Source organism: Erpetoichthys calabaricus, chromosome 5 (genome assembly GCF_900747795.2).
Source record: "Erpetoichthys calabaricus chromosome 5, fErpCal1.3, whole genome shotgun sequence".
Classification (NCBI taxonomy): domain Eukaryota; kingdom Metazoa; phylum Chordata; class Cladistia; order Polypteriformes; family Polypteridae; genus Erpetoichthys; species Erpetoichthys calabaricus.
The window spans coordinates 86,602,149-86,621,950 of record NC_041398.2 but is presented as its reverse complement, the minus strand read 5'-3'; the positions used below and the strand labels follow the sequence as shown (position 1 = coordinate 86,621,950).

At 38.1% G+C, this 19,802-nt stretch overlaps 1 protein-coding gene across 1 annotated transcript in view; it reads left to right on the top strand.

Annotated features, from left to right (window-relative positions):
- Positions 1-17,738, top strand: part of LOC114651774 (uncharacterized) — a 145,365-nt gene extending 127,627 nt beyond the window's left edge. Inside the window, exons 22-25 of the mRNA XM_028801735.2 lie at positions 7,104-7,245; positions 7,714-7,796; positions 15,006-15,162; positions 16,836-17,738. Of these exons, the coding sequence (XP_028657568.2) occupies positions 7,104-7,245; positions 7,714-7,796; positions 15,006-15,162; positions 16,836-16,880 (427 nt within the window). The 3' untranslated portion in view covers positions 16,881-17,738. The remainder of the gene's footprint in view (positions 1-7,103; positions 7,246-7,713; positions 7,797-15,005; positions 15,163-16,835) is intronic.
- Positions 17,739-19,802: the final 2,064 nt, after the last annotated feature.

The following is a 19,802-nucleotide window of genomic DNA, read 5'->3' as shown; positions in this document are numbered from 1 at the left end:
ATACTTTATTAATCCCAAGGGGAAATTCACATACTCCAGCAGCAGCATACTGATACAAAAAACAATATTAAATTAAAGATTGATAACAATGCAGGTAAAAACAGACAATAACTTTGTCAGCATCGGATAAGTAGTCTTCCACAGGTGCGGTGCTTGCTTTTTGGCGTGTTGTCCCGTTGGATGTTCCAAGGTGGGAACATCAAAAGCAAAAGCCCGGAAACTAATAGACCATTGAGTGAGCCAGGTGTTCGTATCCTTCTGTTTGTACAGCCATTGCAGGAGGGCATGGTCAGTCACCAGGGTAAACCGTCATCCCCAGAGATAGTAACAGAGGGCTTCCACCGCCCACTTAATTGCCAAGCACTCCTTTTCAATAGTCGAATAATTACGATCCCTGGGTATCAGCTTCTGCTGAGAAACATGATGGGGTGTTCTTGCCTCTCAAAATATTGTGACAGCACCGCTTCTAAACCGAAAGGGCTAGTATCTGTTTGCAGAATAATTTCCTTCAAAATGTCTGTATTGCGCAGAACCAGGAAAGATGATAAAGAGGCTTTTAGGTCCAATGAAAGCTATCTCACTGGTGTCAGTCCAGACAACACTGTGATTCTTTCTGTCCTTTTTCAAGTCAGTGAGGGGACAGCACGATGTGCAGAATTGGGGATGAACCGTCTGTGAGCCTGAGGAAGGCATGAATCTGCCTATGTTTCGGGACAGGGATACGCAAGCACCTCCCCCACCTTTTCCATTTGAGGATTGAACAAATCCTTCCCCATGGACTATCCCAGGAAATAGGTTTCCCACATACCCAGCTGCAAAATGTCAAGCACCGCCCGAAGGCGGACGAGATGAGATTCCCAGTCGTTACTGAAAATGACCACATTATCAAGATAGGCACCCGCGTAAGCGGAATGTGGACACAGGATCTGTTCCATCATTCACTGAAAGGTTAATTGTGCATCATGGAGACCAAAAGGGAACACCATCAATTCAACTCCTCCAAGGGGACCTGTTAATAACCCTTCGTGAGTTCTAGGGTGGAGATATATGAAGCCTGTCTGAGATTTTCCAACAGCTCATCCACACGCAGCAATGGGTATGCATCAGACTTGGAAATCTTATTCAAAAGCATAAAATCAATACAGAACTGAACTGAACCACCCGGCTTTGAGACGAGTACAATTAGACTTCACCATTTGCTTTTGCTCGGCCAAATAATGCCCAATTGGAACATCTGTCAGACTTCCTCGTGTATCACTTTCCTTGTCGCCTCTGGTAGGCGGTACGGGGGCATCTGTATAGCAACACCGAGAGGAGTGACAATCTTATGTTCTGCAATTGTCGTTTGGCCAGGTGCTGCCGAAAAGACGTCTGAGTTCCCCTCGATCAACAATAGCAATTTCACTTTCTGGGTGTCAGTTAAATCATCCCCAATGGCGACCTCGTTCTGGGGGACGGCTTCAGCTGTGACCAGGACTTCGTGATGGTCGTGCCACTCCTTTAAAAGATTAATACAGTGGAACCTCGATTCAAGACCATAATTTGTTCCAAAACTCTGGTCGTAACCCAATTTGGTCGTGAACCGAAGCAATTTCCCCCATAGGATTGTATGTAAATACATTTAATTCGTTCCAGACCATATGAACTGTATGTAAATATATATTTTTTTAAATTTTTAAGCACAAATATAGTTAATTATACCATAGAATGCACAGCCTAATAGTAAACTAAATGTAAAAACGTTGAATAACACTGAGAAAACCTTGAACAACAGAGAAAATGAACACTGCAAGAGTTCGCGCTATAGCGCTACGAACCGCTCGATAAAAACACTTTTTTAATGAGTTTTAAGCACAGGGAAAAAAAATGAACATTTGAAAAATCTGTAATTTAATAAACCACCAAGAAAAGTAACATTGCAACAATGCATGCCACGAACCGATCGCTGTAAACAGAAATGAAAACAAAAACAAGCCCAGTGCATTCTTTAACTGCCTTAAGCGTCCAGCCCCCTCTCTCTCGCATGTGTGTGTCTCTCTCACGCGCCTGTGTGTGTGTCTCTCTCACGCGCCTGTGTGTGTGTCTCTCTCTTGCTTGCCTCTGTGTGTATGTCTCTCTTGCGAGCCTCTGTGTGTGTGTCTCTCTCGCATGCCTGTGTGTGTGTGTCTCTCCCGCGCGCCTCTGTGTGTGTGGAAATCATCGGCGCGCACAAACCGAAAGGGAAACTGGCTTGTTCGTATACCGAGTGTGTGGTCATGAACAGATGCAAAAGTTTGGCAAACTTTTTGGTCGTAAACCGATTTGTACATGTTCAGAGACATTCGTGAACCGAGGTTCCACTGTGTGTAAAATTTGTTTGGGTTTCCATCAACCGGGAACTATGACTTTATAATTCACTGGGGACATATGCTCTTCTATCCTTGCTGACCCTTGCCATTCGGCCTGAAATTTATGTGGTTCAGAAAAGGATCAACACCAGCACATGATTCCCCTTATTAAACTCGCTGTGTTTACCCATCTTGTCATAATTATATTTTTGTGCCTCCTGCTTGCACTGCTGATGTTCTACCACAATAGAGAACAATCTGGCAATCTGCTCTTGCAGCGAAACAACTCGGTTAACAAACCTCCCCCCATGGGCTGTCTTGTCAATCCCCGTCCATTCTTCCCAAAAAATGTCCAAGACTCTGTGTGGTTGGCGGCCAAATAGTAGTTTGAAAGGGCTCATCCCTTGAGGGCTGGAGGAAAGGCACTACTGTATCCCAGGAGGTTGGATAGTCATGGGCCACCCGCGGAATCATCTGTTATAGGGTTTTTTTAAATCGTTCAGTCAGGCCATTCGTCTGTGAATGATAAACCGTGGAGTGTAAGTGCTTAATTCTGAAACGTTCGCATAGCTGCTTTATGATGCGACACATAAAAGGTGTGTCCTGATCAGTAAGAATCTCGCAAGGGATACCAATACTTGTGAATGTATCCAAGAGTGCTTTTGCAATAGTCCGTGTGTCCGCCTGCCACAGCATGGCTATTTCTTGGTATCTTTTGAGTTAATCGATTAACACGCGCATATACTGAAAGCTACTTTTACTCCTGGGAAGCAGGCCAACAATATATAATCACACCCTCTCAAAGGGGACGTCTAAAATAGGCATCAGTACAAGGCATTCCAAACCTTAAAGTTCTTCCCTTAAAATTTCAGAGGGAGTACTATAGTCTCATATGTTTTAATGTCCTCATGGACGGAGCAGATGTTCACTTTGTCTGTGGTCTTATAAGGGGTCTGCTGGAGCAAGTCATGGTGGATACGCAGAGGTCGCTACCAGAGTCCCAACAGTGCAGAGAATTCCCATCCAGCCAATGTAATAGAGACCTTAAAATTGTCCTCCTTTAACATCTTGGGGGAAACCTGCGAGCCACATACCTGGGCCAGACCGATAGCCATTGTTTGTGCAGATGGGAGGTGGCACACCTGAGCCAGATGTCCCAGTTGATCACAGTGAAAGCAGTTCACATTATGGTATCTTCCAACCGTGGTGCTGGTGACCCTGAAAGTCTATGCTGGCTGGATCTAAATCGGGGTCAAGCCTGGTTAGCCCCATTGTTTCCAAGTGGCTTGTACACCCTCTAGTCTACAGGTCAGATCAAGCAGCGAGTGGACATTGTTCCATAGCATTAGCAAAGTGGCGTGGTGTCCCTGAGGCAGTTGCTTACTACACAGCAAAATAAATACTTCACGTCTCAAAGTAGAAAAGAAAGGTTTTAAAAGATTGATTAAAACTGTTGACCTGCGATGTGAATTGCCTAGTTGCAATTACTTTGCAAGAGAAGTGCTGCCTAAAATGTACATTCAAGTCATACATATCCTCACCAACCTGTTCGCTAAATTAAAATAGTTCACTTTGACAACTGATATGTGGTCAAGCCGTACTTGCGAGCCATATTTATGAGTGGCTATTCATTTCACTGAAGAATGGGAGATTAAACGTGTGTGTCAGCAAACAAGCTATTTCCCTAACCACACTGGGGAGCACATAGCTGAAGCTCTGCAAGGTACCCTCACAGACTGAAAGCTCAATGAAAAGAGGCTCCTTTTTGTTACAACCGACAATGGTAGTAACGTTATCAAAGCGGTGCAATCGCTGAAGTGGCAAAGAATGCTGTGCTTTAGGCATTGACTTCATCTGGTAATTGGGAAGTGCAAGTTTTAAAAAATAAATGTTAACTGCGGGCGGCACAGTGGCGCAGTGGGTAGCGCTGCTGCCTCGCAGTTGGGACACCTGGGGACCCGGGTTCGCTTCCCGGGTCCTCCCTGCGTGGAGTTTGCATGTTCTCCCCGTGTCTGCGTGGGTTTCCTCCCACAGTCCAAAGACATGCAGGTTAGGTGGATTGGCGATTCTAAATTGGCCCTAGTGTGTGCTTGGTGTGTGGGTGTGTTTGTGTGTGTCCTGCGGTGGGCTGGCACCCTGCCCGGGATTGGTTCCTGCCTTGTGCCCTGTGTTGGCTGGGATTGGCTCCAGCAGACCCCCGTGACCCTGTGTTCGGATTCAGCGGGTTGGAAAATGGATGGATGGATGGATGTTAACTGCTTAAGTATTACATTTATCAAAGACAGAATTAAGCAGTAAAAGTGAGTTTTAAACTGCTTGCCTTTACAGTGAGTTATGTCAGTTAAACACATTATTTCACAAAGTGAAGTTTAAATTAGCTACAACATAAAATGTAAAACGCCCTTAGGCTAGACCCTAATTTCAGAAATGAAATGTGTTTTACAGATTTATTTGTAAAAAAAAAAAAAAAAAAACAAATCCATGCAATTTAAAACTGTAACACTTTTTTAACACGTCTAATGTACAGTACAGTTTGTTAACTTGTTTGTTAAAACATTGGAGAGCAAGACAGTTTATGCATTTATTTATATTGTTATTATAATATTTATTTTATATTTATTATTATTTTAACTGTAATGTAGGCTGAATTTTCATACAATTTCAAATTCATTTTCAGAACCCTTAGGCCTGCCATTTTTTGCACATGTTTAAATGTTTTATTTACATTTACACAATGTTCTTTACCTGAAAGCATATACAGTACTTCTTTTAGGTGCGGTGGGCCTGTAAGTTAAAATATACATTAATTTGTTATGTATTTCAGCCTTTATTTTGATAAATAAATAGATTCTTTGATATCTTGGTATGGCTTTGGTTAACAACTTAAAGTTTTATTCACGTCATAAAAATATCTAGATATAAATGTATATTTTAACTGCTCAAAAACATTAAAGGAACACTTTGAAAACACATCAGATGTCAATAGGAAAGAAAAAAAATCATGCTGGATATCTATACTGATATGGACTGGGTAATGTGTTAGGAATGAAAGGATGCCACATCGTTTGATGGAAATGAAAATTATCAACCTGAAGAGGGCTGAATTCAAAGACACCACGAAAATCAAAGTGAAAAAATGATGTGGCAGGCCAGTCCAGTTTGCCGAAATTTCATTGCAGCAACTCAAAATCGTACTCAGTAGTTTGTATGGCCGCCACGTGCTTGTATGCATGCCTGATAATGTTGGGGCATGCTCCTAATGAGACAATGGATGGTGTCCTGGGGGATCTTCTCCCAGATCTGGACCAGGGCATCACTGAGCTTCTGGACAGTCTGAGGTGCAACCTGGCAGTGTTGAATGGACCGGAACATAATGACCCATAGGTGTTCTAATGGATTTAGGTCAGGCAAGCGTGGGGGCCAGTCAATGGTATCAATTCCTTCATCCTCCAGCAACTGCCTGCATACTCTCACCACATGAGGCCGGGCATTGTCGTGCACCATGAGGAACCCAAGACCCACTGCACCAGCATAGGGTCTGACAATGGGTCCAAGGATTTCATCCTGATACCTAATGGCAGTCAAGGTGCCGTTGTCCAGACCATCACTGACCCACCACCAAAACGTTAATTCTGAACAATGTTACAGGCATCATAACATTCTCCACGGCTTCTACAGACCCTTTCACGTCTGTCACATGTGCTCAGGGTGAACCTGCTCTTTGAAAAGCACAGGGCACCAGTGGTGGACCTGCCAATTCTGGTATTCTGTGGCAAATACCAATCGAGCTCCATGGTGCCGGGCAGTGAGCACAGAACTCACTAGAGGACATCGGGCCCTCAGTCCACCTTCATGAAGTCTGTTTCTGATTGTTTGGCCAGAGACATTCACACCAGTGGCCTACTGGAGGTAATTTTGTAGGGCTCTGGCAATGCTTATCCTGTTCCTCCTAGCCCAAAGGAGCAGATACCGGTCCTGCTGATGGGTTAAGTACCTTCTACGGCCCTGTCCAGCTCTCCTAGAGTAAGTGAAAAAACAGTCTGAAAGATGAAAAAGGAAAAATGTCAGTGGCCTCAACCTGTTAAACCATTCCTGTTTTGGGGGTCGTCTCATTGTTGCCCCTCTAGTGAACCTGTTATTAATTTCCTTAACACCAAAGCAGCTGAAACTGATTAACAACTCCCTCTGCTACTTAACTGACCAGATCAATAGCCCAGAAGTTTCATTGACTTGAAGCTATACTCCGATTAAAAAGTGTTCCTTTAATTTTTTTTGAGCAGTATATATCAAGATATTTTGTCTATATCGCCCAGCCCTAATATAGAAAAAAGTCCTTGAGTTTCCTTCTAAATTAGATTCAGAAAATACACAGACCCCTTCACTTTCTGTAAATTATTTTGTAGATTTATTTTAAATGGATACATTTGCAATTTTTAGCCATCAAGCTAGAGTCCGTAACCCATAATGACAAAGTGACAAAATGTTTTTAGAATGGTGTGCAAATGTATTGAAAGCCAAAAATTGTAATCTCTCATGCATGTAAATAGTCAAGATCATTTTCTGTGGCACTCCAAATTGTGGCCGGGTGCATCCTCTTTGCTTTCATTTTTCTTGAGAAGAGTTTAGAACTTGATTGAAGTCCACCTGTGACAAGTTGAATTGATTGGACATGTGTATATAAGGTTCCAAAATTTGCAGTGCATATCAGTATCAAAACTATGCCATGGAGTCCAAGATATTAAAAATATTTAATTTGAACTGAATGCTTTTATCTAGGTACATGGGCAAGAAAAAAATGCCATTTGATGAAAAGAAACTAATACAGCTTTTTGAGAGGAGCTTAGTTGATTGTCTTAAAGAAAAACTCCTTAAATATGCTTATTCAGAAAAAATAACAATTGGAAATGCTAAAGAAATGGTAAGTTGTAATGTGCTTACATTATATTTGTGTGCATGTATTTTAATTAAAGAAAAGCTTATAAATATCCCATTAATGTACCATTTGTATTTAAATTTACATATTTCAAATGTTAGTGACATTGCAATGCTTTAAAAGAATAAATCACCTCAAAGATGATTTTTTTAACAAGTTACTTAATTTGTGTAATTTGTAGTGATGGGCGAGGAAAAATTTTAATCTTGTTTATAAATGCAGAACGGAGATAACAAAGTTTCTTATGAAATAACTATGCTGGATAATTGCGAACAATATCAAAAACATCCAAGAAAAATCTCATTAGCATAGCTGTTAAGGTGCTAATGTAGAATGTATTTTAAATCTCATAAGTTAGCAAAATTGAAATCTATGTCATTGGTATGGCTGTGAAATTCATTATATTAAATATGTCTCTTGAAAATCAGTTAATTTCTTTGTTTACATTTTTAGGTAACAAAGGAAATATCTGGAGTTGTTGAAAATGCTGCAGTATATTTTGAATGGAACATTGAGAAAAAACTTCATGATCAAAGGTACTGTAATTTAGTGACAATAAATGGTTGCTGTTTTCTGATGGTATGTTTCATTGTCATCATCATCCACTGCCACCCCTTCCACCACCAAATCAGCAAGATACATTTCAGAACACTGGTAAAAATTAAACAGTGTTTTTGTGTTTCTTTGCCCTTGACAAAGACAGCTTTTTGTTTTATAGCACTTCTTTGATACAGCTTGGATTTTAGATTGGATTTTTGTTAAATGTTGTAAGAAGTCAAGCTAAATGACACCTTTTATTGGCTAAAAACATTACAATATGCAAGTTTTTTAGGCAACTCAGGCCCCTTCTTCAGACAGGATGTTAAATATTACAGAGAGCGAGAAAAAAACAGACTTTAAAAGAAAAGTTGTGTGTGATTTGCATTCTATGCTTTTTAATTTTACAGAGAACTGTATAAAAAAACAGTAGTGATTTGATAGAGAATGTTACAAACATTTGAAGTATAATCAACATCGGTATTCATCTCCTGAGAATTAAATCAAGCATAGTGTATATCTGTGGTTTTGGGTTGGCCAAGTAATATTAAAAATAAACTGTGAGCCCCTGCTGTTTCTGTTTTTTCTATATACCATATATACTCATGGATAAGTCGGGACTTGATTTTATCATATAATATCTGGTATTTTATAATGTCGGTCATATAAGTTGAATGCGGAAAACTCACGGTATTGGTCCAAGAGATTATGATATGCTAACACCCACCTGAGAGAGTAACCACGGACCACACTGCCTTTTTTTTCTATGTGGGTGCGGCAATGCGTTGTATCAGCGCGTGCTCCTAACCTCTCTCTCTGTCTCTGTTTTGCCTACATGACCACACAGACTATTCCGAAGCAACATTTGCTAGTGCTGGGTGGTATACCAGTTCATACCGAAAACCGTTTTTTATTTTTTTTATGATATGGATTTTTCTTATACCGCAACACCGGTTTAAATTGCCTAAACGATGTTCGGAACGTGGCGCAGCGGGAAACTGTTCAAGTGGGGACCTTTTTCACTGCTACACCGCTAAACACAGATTTGTTGCACTAGGGCTCTTTTTCACTGCTACACCACCAAATAGTGGGCGGTAGCATAGGTATGCCACGCGGTGAAAATGGACAGAGAGCTGAAAAAAAGGAGTCACGTCTGTCGCCTGGAGATGCTTTAGTTTTAAAAGGTCAGATGTGTAAATACTGTTTCTATACTACTGGATAATACTGCACGCCAAGTTGTACTTGTTTTATTTGTTTTCAGTACAGTGTAATGTACCTGGGTACTGTGTAATATTGTGGCGACATGTTGATTTTATTCTCGTACTTTGTCATTAAAGTAGAACATCGTAAACTAAACGTCATCGTAAAATGAATATTTAATTTACTAGATTTTCTCAAACCCCGTCATAAGTTATATAGCACATTGAATGCTTTGTGTTAAGTGTTCCCCGAGCTTCTTAAACTGACTTCCTCTGCACTAAGAGGAGGCACCGGCAGCGCTCGCCACACAGAATCCATTCACACGATATTCATGCTCTCTGAACATTTAGAATGCCAAGATAAATACTTAATATAATTTTCATGGTGAAACACATTAAAGCATGTATTAATCATGTGGGGGCATGGCGGCGTGGAGGTTGCACTGCTGCCTCGCAGCAAGGGTGTCCCGGGTGTACCCTGCCTTGCATTTGCATGTTTTTCTGGTGGGTTTACTCGGCGTGCTTCAGTTTCCTTTCAAAGTCATGTAGGATATGGGGTTTTGTTATGCTATATTGACCCTGCTAGTGTGTGTTTTGCTCGTATTCATCCTGCGATGTACTGGCAACTCGTTCACGGATGGACACAACCCTGAATGGATGGCATAATTAAACATGTATAACGAAGATATTTTGAAAGTTCTGATCACTCCGTGGGCTATGTTTATAACTAGTTTTAATTTCACAAAGACATTTATCGTGTGGTGATTGGTTATGTGGAGAAAGAAAAAGGAAGGATAGAAATTGGGGTTTTGGTACATCAGATAGAGACAGCAAGCGTGCAATAAAGAAAGCCTGCTCAGAATAACATCCATTGAATTCTGTGTTCGTCTCTCCGACCACCAGATCACAAACCCAACATTTAAACAATATTTAAGTTAAACCTGTGCGATACCCATTCATACATCCAGTTTTTCGGAGCCTCGTCACACCTGCCATAAAGTTCTCTACACTGAACGTACACCGGGGACCCCTTACTGCGAGGGAGCAGCACTACCGCCATACTACCGTGCATGTTTAATACCTGCTTTAATGCATTTCATCATGAAAATGATATCAAGTATTTATCTTAGCATTCTAAATTTTCAGAGAGCAGGAATATCATACAGTGAATGGATTCTGTATGGTGATCGCTGTCTCCTCTTTGTGCGGAGGAAGTCAGTTTAAGAAGCGTAGTGATTAACAACTGGGTCGGGGAACACAACACAAAGCATTTAAATTTGCTACATTAACTTATGATGGGATTTGAGAAAATCTAGTAAATTAAACAATGATTTTAGGATGAAGTTTAGTTTACGACATTCTACTTTAATTATAAAGTAAACTATGAGAATAGAGTGGAAATGTCGACTTTAATCTCAACATAAACGGCGAGAATAAAGTGGAAATGTCGACTTTATTCTCGACGTATATTTTTTTTTTTCTTCCCTGTGTCCGTATTTTTTTTTCTTCACCGTGGCCCTAATACGATTCTGTAGGGCTATACCACAAATACAATTATAAATGCAAGTTGCAGTTGTAGTATTTATGTATATAGCTTAGCTTGAAGCAAGGTCCATATTAATGCAGTTTGCCTAAATGATAGTTCAGTTGGTAAAGATGTCATCACCAAGATTGCACTTGTTTTATTTTATTTTAATTTGGTGAATACTGTGTAATGCACCTGGGCTTTTGATGCCTTGAAGTAATAGTGCAACTATCAGTAATAATACAATTACAGTGATCCCTCGCTATATCGCGCTTCGTCTTTCGCGGCTTCACTCCATCGCGGATTTTAAATGTAAGCATATGTGAATATATATCGCGGATTTTTCACTGCTTCGCGGATGTCTGTGGTCTACAGTATGTGTGCTTCCTCAGTTGATTTGCCCATTTGAATTGAAACAAGGGACGCTATTGGTGGATGGCTGAGAAGCTACCCAATCAGAGCATGCGGTTAAGTTCCTGTGTGCTGCTGATTGGCTCAGCGACAGAGTGCTGCATTAACCAGGAAGTACTAATCTCACTCATTCGGAATTAACGTGCACAAGCGCCAACAGAAGATGCAAATGATTGCAGAAAAGGTAAAAGTTTTGGATATGTTGAAGGAAGGAAACAGCTACACCGCTGCAGGACACCATTACAGCATAAATGAGTCCACGATTCTTTTTATTTAAAAAGGAGGAAAAGCATATAAGATCTACGGCTGCAGTATCTTTTAACCAGGGCGCAAAATGAGTTGCAAGTGGACTTTGTAAGGCAGTAGTCTGGATGGAACCTGCTTTAGGGATTTGGATTGAAGAGTGATGGAAGAAGAACAACGGCGGTGCTAAACAGTCGCCTGAAGAGGCTCCTTTAGAAGAGCTGTAACGCTATCCTTTGTTGTGCAGTAAAATTAAACTCATCGTTATCGGACAAGTCGTCGTGTCATTGTTGGTGAGTAACAATAATTAATTATTTACGTACAATACTTATTACATGTACATAGTTTAGTGTCACTGTACACACATTTTATTGTATACAATTTTTCTTGCATTGTACGTATTTATTGATGGTGGCCTGTCTGTCGTAATGGCTGTAACATATGTGATATCGGAGACGCTCGATATCTTTAAAATAATATTTAGGTTTTACTGTATGTAAACTGTGTTTACATACATAATTTCAACGAATCTTACCTAATATCTAAGAGAATACAAAGTGTTTATGCTGTATAATTGTGCATGAAATGTTTATAATAGTGTGGGAGAGTTTATAAGGGCTTAAAATATATAATAATAACCACATGAACATATGGTTTCTACTTCGCGGATTTTCTTATTTCGCGGGTGGCTCTGGAACGCAACCCCCGCGATGGAGGAGGGATTACTGTATTTATTTTATTGTTATTATTTATTAGTTTAAATATTATGCAATTTAATGATGGTAAAGTTGTTTAAAAAGTCACTTTAACGTGTCAGTGGACAGAGATTGTTAACATTAACAGAAAGTGTAGTTGTTTTACAAAAAATATTTATTCCTTTTCTAAGACATGTTCAGTGCAATACAACTTTTGACAAGCACTTCTGGATATTTTACTAAGTCTAAATACCTCTTTGGATGGTTGAAAATATGTTGTCAAAATTATAATTTAAGTTTTTGCAAAATTTTATTAAATAAAAAGGTTCTATATTTTGACTGCATCTGTCATGCAATGTGATTTCCTTCTCTTCATTAGTGCCACCCCCTTGAAAAGTATCACTTTATGGGGCAATGCAAACCTGTATTAATACTTGTGTGCACATTAAAATGTTTTTTTTGTACAATGTACAATGCTCTTGACAGTGGAATAGGTTATTCTTAGCCAGTAATTGCAGTGGAAAATGTGTTTAACATCCACTCATGCATGGGAAAAAAATACCGTCAAATACCGTGAAACCGGGATAATTTAGAAAAATACCGTGATATAGAATTTTGGTCATACCGCCCACCCCTAACGTTTGCACTGATTTGTGTTTTTTGTATCTCAAATCTCATACACCTTTATCATAAGAGCATCCCTTATCTACAGTGGAGCATTCGATCAGAAGAAAATATGAAGCTGGTTTTAAATCTAAAGTCGTTGAAGTAGCGGAAGAAATTGGTAACTGCGCTGCTGCAGCTGAATTCGATGTGTCTGAGAAAATGATGTGAGATTGATGTACGAGGCAAGAAGATGTAAAAAAAAAAAAAAAAAATTAAGTGTCGCATTTTTGAACGGATGTATAAGTCGGGGTCTGATTTTATGATCGATTTTTAGGGTTTCAAGACCTGACTTATACGTAAGTATATATGGTGTAGTGTCTCTTAAGCACCTTCAGCATGGAAAAGGTGCTATATAAACAAAATATTATTGTTATTATTATTATTAATCTTTGCAGCAAACTTGTTTATCCAATAAGCAGCTAGCATTTGATTTGAACTAGCATATGCCTCACTACGAGCCTCTTCTTATCCTAATAGTATTACCTGCAAGGTGGTGAACAACCCGGGACGCAAGGCCAGCTCATTGTCAGGAGACATCCACTAACACCTGGCCAATTTGATTTTTGTAATGCGAGAAGAAAGCCCATGTAAACATATAGAGAAAATGCAGATTCCATTTAGGGCAATACCCTAATAGAACTCTAGAAAATAGAACCCTATATCTCTGAGCCAACAACAATAACTGCAACATCACTGTACCACTGGTTTACTTATTTAGATACTGTATTTTTATGTGCTGTATGCTTATGAACAGCAAATGAGTTCACTACCTGCTAGCACATCTCATTTACAAACCACATTTGCAATTCACAAGGCAGGTGATAGGCACTAGATATCTGTGTCTTTGGCTTAGATGCTTTTTATAGTAATTGCATCACCAAACAAAGATAGATAAAAGTTTTACTCATACCAATGGAAACTGCAAATATCTGCAGCAGCTATCATGTGACACAGACCAATGCAAAAAAAAATGATGACGTACTTAATGCGAGTTCTCCCACTTTCCATTTGTAAATTCAACTACTCCTACTAACAGTTTAATGGTGTGGTTATTACTTAATCATGACTAGGGCTGTGATGTGAATTGATTTAAATTGATTCAAAATATAAACAAATCCAATTAGTCCTGTTACAGAAAGCCACCAAATACTATTGTTGTCTGCCACTGACTAATATAAAGAGAACTCAGAAGGTTTGGGAGATATTGTCTTCATACAGTATATTTTAACAAGCATAGCTTACTTTATAGCATAGCTTACTTTGCATCATGTGAATTTTTGCTAATAGCAATATATCATATCACTGAGTTAAGGAATTAAGATTTTACTAGAATTCTCACCATATAGTATATTAACTGTGCATTACTACTACATTTTATATGAACCTCTTTCTGTTTACTCATCGAAGTCTATGCGACATGATGCTACTGGTTTTTGCATTCATATTTGCATATGAGCCTGCCTTGAGCTGAAGTCGTGCAGTTTTTAAGCAAAATACTATACATTTGTTATATTATTTTCAATGAGGCATAAATACTCTTCCTTATAACACTCTGCTTTACATGTTATCCATGCCATGTATATGAGAACTTAAGCAAAATTTTAACATATTTATAATAAGTGCCACAATGTGCTGCAGCAGGTAGTATTGTTGCATCACCTCTATAGAAGCTGCAATGGATTCTTTCTATGAGTATCTTCTCTGTTGTTTGTCTGTGTTCTGTGTACTGTATTCGTCTTTCAATGATTTAGGTTTTGTCTTACAAAGTAAAGTCAGTTAAGGAAGATACTGGAAGCAACCCTTACATGTCTTGGTATGTTTATGTATGCCTTCCACTAGTTTGATTCCATGTTTTATACTTGATGTGCAGAATTCCAAACCATCACTGAAAATTTAAAGATTTAACTCTATAAAATTAACTTTTTGTTTTTGTTGGTATAAGAATCATTTATAAAAAGGTAAACCTATTGTAATATTAAAGATGAGTAATTTTGTCATTAATAAAAGAAAGTAATATGGTTGGGACCAACAATGACACTGTGGGTTTTCTTTGTTTTGTTTTGTGGACTGGAGTAACTGAAATGTGTACTTGCAAAAAAGAAAAATAAAATATTTTTAAGCTATATTTGGAGCTATCATGAAAATTTTAGGATCTGTACGGTAAGTTAATACTTCAAGTTCATAAAACAGGGCTGTGACACAGTCATTACTGTCTAAAATAATTCCATTGCTATGTCAATTTTCCAAACCTGCTTAGTCAGTTACAGAGTCACAGGGTGCCAAAGCCTTTCACTGTCACATTAAGTAAAAACTTGTAAATGATCATAGATGGTTCACTAGTTGAGTCCTCTGTTTTAAAGTAAATATAGTAAAATTAATGTTTTAAGAAAATACTTGATGCAAGTATTACTGAAATTTGCAGTATTGAATATGTTTTTGTATAACAGTGATGCTATTTTAATATTTTAGATGGAAAAGCTTTCTTGGCAAAGTTAATCCAAACAGTAAAACACCAAGACTACTACAGATCACAATGTCTGTTCTGAAACCAATGCCAGAAAACCTCAGCAAAGAAAAAGAAGCAACCGTAAATGTAATAAAAAGCTTGGATAACCTGATAAAAATGGTAATTAAGTTGTTTGTATTTATATATGCAATTTTGTTTTATCACTGTATGTACCCCTGTAGAACTTCCACGACCGTAGGAAAGTTTATTATTTAATTCTTTTTTTTCCCCAAAAAATTGACAAAAAGTTTTCTTGTTTCCATTTGTACTTCTGTTGTGATTATTTAACCATGGTGACAGTTATGTCCGTAAGTTTTTAGACAGTGATGCAATTTTCATAATTTTGACTCCACAGCAATGCACCACAACAGTGGATTTAAAATGAAGCAATCAAGAAATGATTGAAGTGCAGACTTGCAGTTTTAATTTAAGCATTTAACAAAAGCATTATATGAGCCATTTACAAAAGACAGACATTTTTATACACAGTTCCCCCCATTTTCGGGGTTGTGAAAAGTATTTGGACAAACTAACATAATTATATAACAATCATTTTCAATACTTGATTAAAAATCCTTTGCAGTCAATGACTGCCTGAAATCTGGAAATCATGGCCTTCTCCAATTTCTGAGTTTCCACCCTAGTTACTCTTTGCCATGCCTTTACTGAAGCTGTCCTCAGGTGCTGCTTGTTTGCTGAACTTTCTGCCATCAGTTTTGTCTTCAACAAGTGAAATGAGATCAGTTGATTGATTTAGTCATTGAAGAATATTCCACTTCTTTGCATCGATAACCACTTGGATTGCTGTCACAGCATGTTTTGGCTCACTTTCCATCTGTACTGTGAAGCGCCTCCTATCAATTTGCAACATTTGCCCGAATGAGTAGACAGTATAGATAGATAGATAGATAGATAGATAGATAGATAGATAGATAGATAGATAGATAGATAGATAGATAGATAGATAGATAGATAGATAGATAGATAGATAGATAGATAGATAGATAGATAGATACTTTATTAATCCCAATGGGAAATGCACATTCTTCAGCAGCAGCATACTGATACAATAAATAATATTAAATTAAAGAATGATAAAAATAGAAAAATAAAAGTAGAAAAGTACACATATACAGCCCTGTACACTTCAGAAATCATCCTGCAACTTTTGTCAATAGTCGCATTATCAATAAACACCAGTGACCCACTTCCGTTGGCAGTTATGCATGCCCATGCGATAACACATATGTTTCCTTATGAGATTATATGCTCTCTAGCAGCCAGGCAATTATTCCTAACTGTAATGTTTCCTTTCTGTTTTCTCTGTTTTTAATTTTAACCACAGGGCCAGAAATCTCTGTTATCTAGCGTCCATTCACTTTACGTCTTTACCACGCTTGTGTTGTTGCCCCTGCATATATATATATATATATATATATATATATATATATATATATATATATATATATATATAGTTCATACTATTCTTCCCCCGTGGGAGGAGGGGGCGGTATTTCCAGATTGGCATTTACTCCACTGACTATAAACTGTCACCACACCCCAGCCTCTCCGCTAGCTGTGGGATTTTAATTGTGCTTAATGCCTCCAGGGCTATGAATATCCTTGCTTATGATCACCTATTTGTATTCAGGATATTCTTTACTAAGACAATGATAAAGTACCTTGTGTTACATTATTCACACTCGTTTGTAGTAATTCCTAAATTTTTTCAGTTATGAAAATTACAGTACAAATCTCAATCATTTTAACTTAAAGTTGTTCTCTGTTTACAGGCTGATGTAGCATTAAAAGGAACCAACAAGACTGGAGACAAATAAAAACTTGATTTTAATAAGATCATCCATTCATCTGGACACTTTAAAACGTTTTCCTAAAATTATAGCTTTAAATTGTTTTTGTTTGTTTTTGTTTTTTTTTTTTACAAAAAAGAATGAAACAATCATTTTTAAAGATTTATAAATGTGATATGATCTAAATGATTTTTTTACTTTTTTTTAACAAGTCTGTTTGGAATTATGTGTGATTATGTATTTATATAGCCTCGAGTTCTAGACAATCTGACCCTATTTTACTGTATATCTGACTTTTTATATATTAGGGCTGGGCGATTTGGCAGATAAATAATTTTACAATATTTTAAGGCTGTCTTGTGATACACAATATACACTCACTGGCCACTTTATTAGGTATACCTTGTTAGTACCAGGTTGGACTCCCTTTTGCTTTCAGACCTGCCGTAATTCTTGGTGGCATAGATTCAACAAGGCACTGTAAAAAGTCCTCAGGGACTTTGAACCGTATTGACATGATAGCATCACTCAGATGCTGCAGATTTGTCGGCTGCACATCCGTGATGCGAATCTCCCATTCCTACAGTGAACTCATTGGCATGTTCAAGAAACCAGTTTGTGATGATCTGATCTTTGTGACATGGCATGTTATCCTGCTGGAAGTAGCCAGAAGATGAGTACACTGTGGTCATAAAGGGGTGGACATGGTCAGCAACAATACTCAGATAGGCTGTGGCATTTACACAATGCTCATTTGGTACTAAGGTACCCAAAGTGCATCAAATAAATATCCCCCACACCATTACATCACCACCGTCAGCCTGAACTGTTGATATAAGGCATGATGAATCCATGTTTTCATGTTGCTGACACCAAATTTGGACCCTGTCATCAGAATGTTGAAGCAGAAATCGAAACTCATCAGACCAGGCAACATTTTTCCAGTCTTCTAGTGTCCAATTTTGGTGACCCTGTGCAAACTGTAGCCTCAGTTGCCTGTCCATAGCTGACGGGAGTGGAACCCAATGTGGTCACCTGTTGTTGTAGCCCATCTGCTTCAAGTTTTGGTGTGTTGTACATTCAGAGATGCTCTTCTGCATACCTTGGTTGTAATGAGTAGTTATTTGAGTTACTGTTGTGTTTCTACCAGGTCTAACCAGTCTGGCCATTCTTCTCTGACCTCTGGCATCAACAAAGCATTTTCGCCCAGAGAACTGCCATTCACTGGATATTTTCCCTTTTTCGGACCATTCTGTAAACCTTAGAGGTAGTTGTGCATGAAAATCACAGTAGATCAGATTAAAGATTAAATGGATTAAATAATGCATTACTTCATGCCCAGATGGGGCCCTGTCAGTCACATAACAGCAGATTCAGTCTTGTGGAGTCATGGTTGAGTGTTCAGCCACCTAACAGCAGCCTTTAGGCAGTGTGGGAAAACCCAATTAAACACCTGAAGAAGTTGTAGTTGCATTTAAAAGTGCACTCAGGAAGTGAACCATGGTCCTAGCACTTTAAGGGAAAATACCTCATTACATTTGTTTTAAGTAGGCAATTGTACCCTTGAAATGTACTTCTTGTAAATTAATTTATTTAAAGTTATATAGTGTTTTGTAGCTGAAACTGTGATGTTCCACACTCAACCAAAGTGTTTCTGGTGTTTGCTAACAAAATTAAAAAAAAATTGCTGCTTATTTCCAGTAGATGGTACTAGTTGATCATGGTTCAGATAAATAATTTTACATATTTTTACTTAGGATTGGCCCTTTGTGGTGAATTATGGGTGTGCACATGTTGTACGCAGGTGTGTCAGGCAGTGGATTGACAACCTGTCCAATGTTACTTCAGGGCTAATGATCAAGGCTGCTGGGCTGTCTGTGATTTTGTGCAAGAAAAAGCAAATTAATAAAATAGAGAGATGGAGGTTTAACAGACCCCCCGTGACCCTGTGTTCGGATTCAGTGGTTTGGAAAATGGATGGATGGATGGATGGAGGTTTAAATATACTGTATTTGATGCATTTAAAAGATCTGTACAAACTAATATGAAATGAGCTGTTGGTTTGTATCTCAAAAACATTTATTATCTTTTTTCCCCTTTATGTGTAAGGTGCTGACATAGTGTGCACCTCCAGAGCATTTTTCATAAACCATAGTATTTTATTATGTGTAAGTTGTTGAAAAAATACTGTATTTTTTACTGTGTATGCGATACTGTGATATTTTTTAATACTGTTTTGTACACGACTATTTTCTGTGGAATGTAGAGAATTATGTCAGCAGTGGTAAATTAGAAAAAAAAAATGGGATTATTGTGCAATTTTAGATTGACTATAGTATGTGTACTCATCAAAACCCTTAAAACAAACTGAAGGGTTGTTTTCATGTATTGGCATAACAGTGTACCTGCTGTATTTCAGTTGCCCACATTTTGTTATGGATTTTTTTGTTCTATTTATCAAGAGATACCACCTGGAAAATAGCACATTTTACACTTGTGTTCAGTCATACTTTACTGTATACAGGTTTTTTTTGTTACTTATTGAAATATTTTAGCATTATAAATGACACTTTCATATCTTGTCTTTGGATGTATTTTTACCCAGTCAATAAATGTAAACTTAAAAGACATTTATTTATTTTTTACCTTTCTGCAGAAGGTATCTCAAAGTGTGAAACATACTATGTTCTTAAATGTTTAGACCACATACATTAACATTTGTTTGAGCTGTCTTTTTCTCCTGGCACGTTTTCTTCAGATTTTCCTGGATTTTAGGAAATTGCTTTTGGATTTTTATGATAGATTGTTCATGAGTCTGTGGTCACGACTTTGATTAGGCAACTCCAGGACATGCACATCTTCACTCTGGTGTTGCTCTGATCCTATGATCAATGTCCTGATGACAGGTTAATTTTCAGTTATTTTTAATCTGAAATAAGCTCCCTTCCA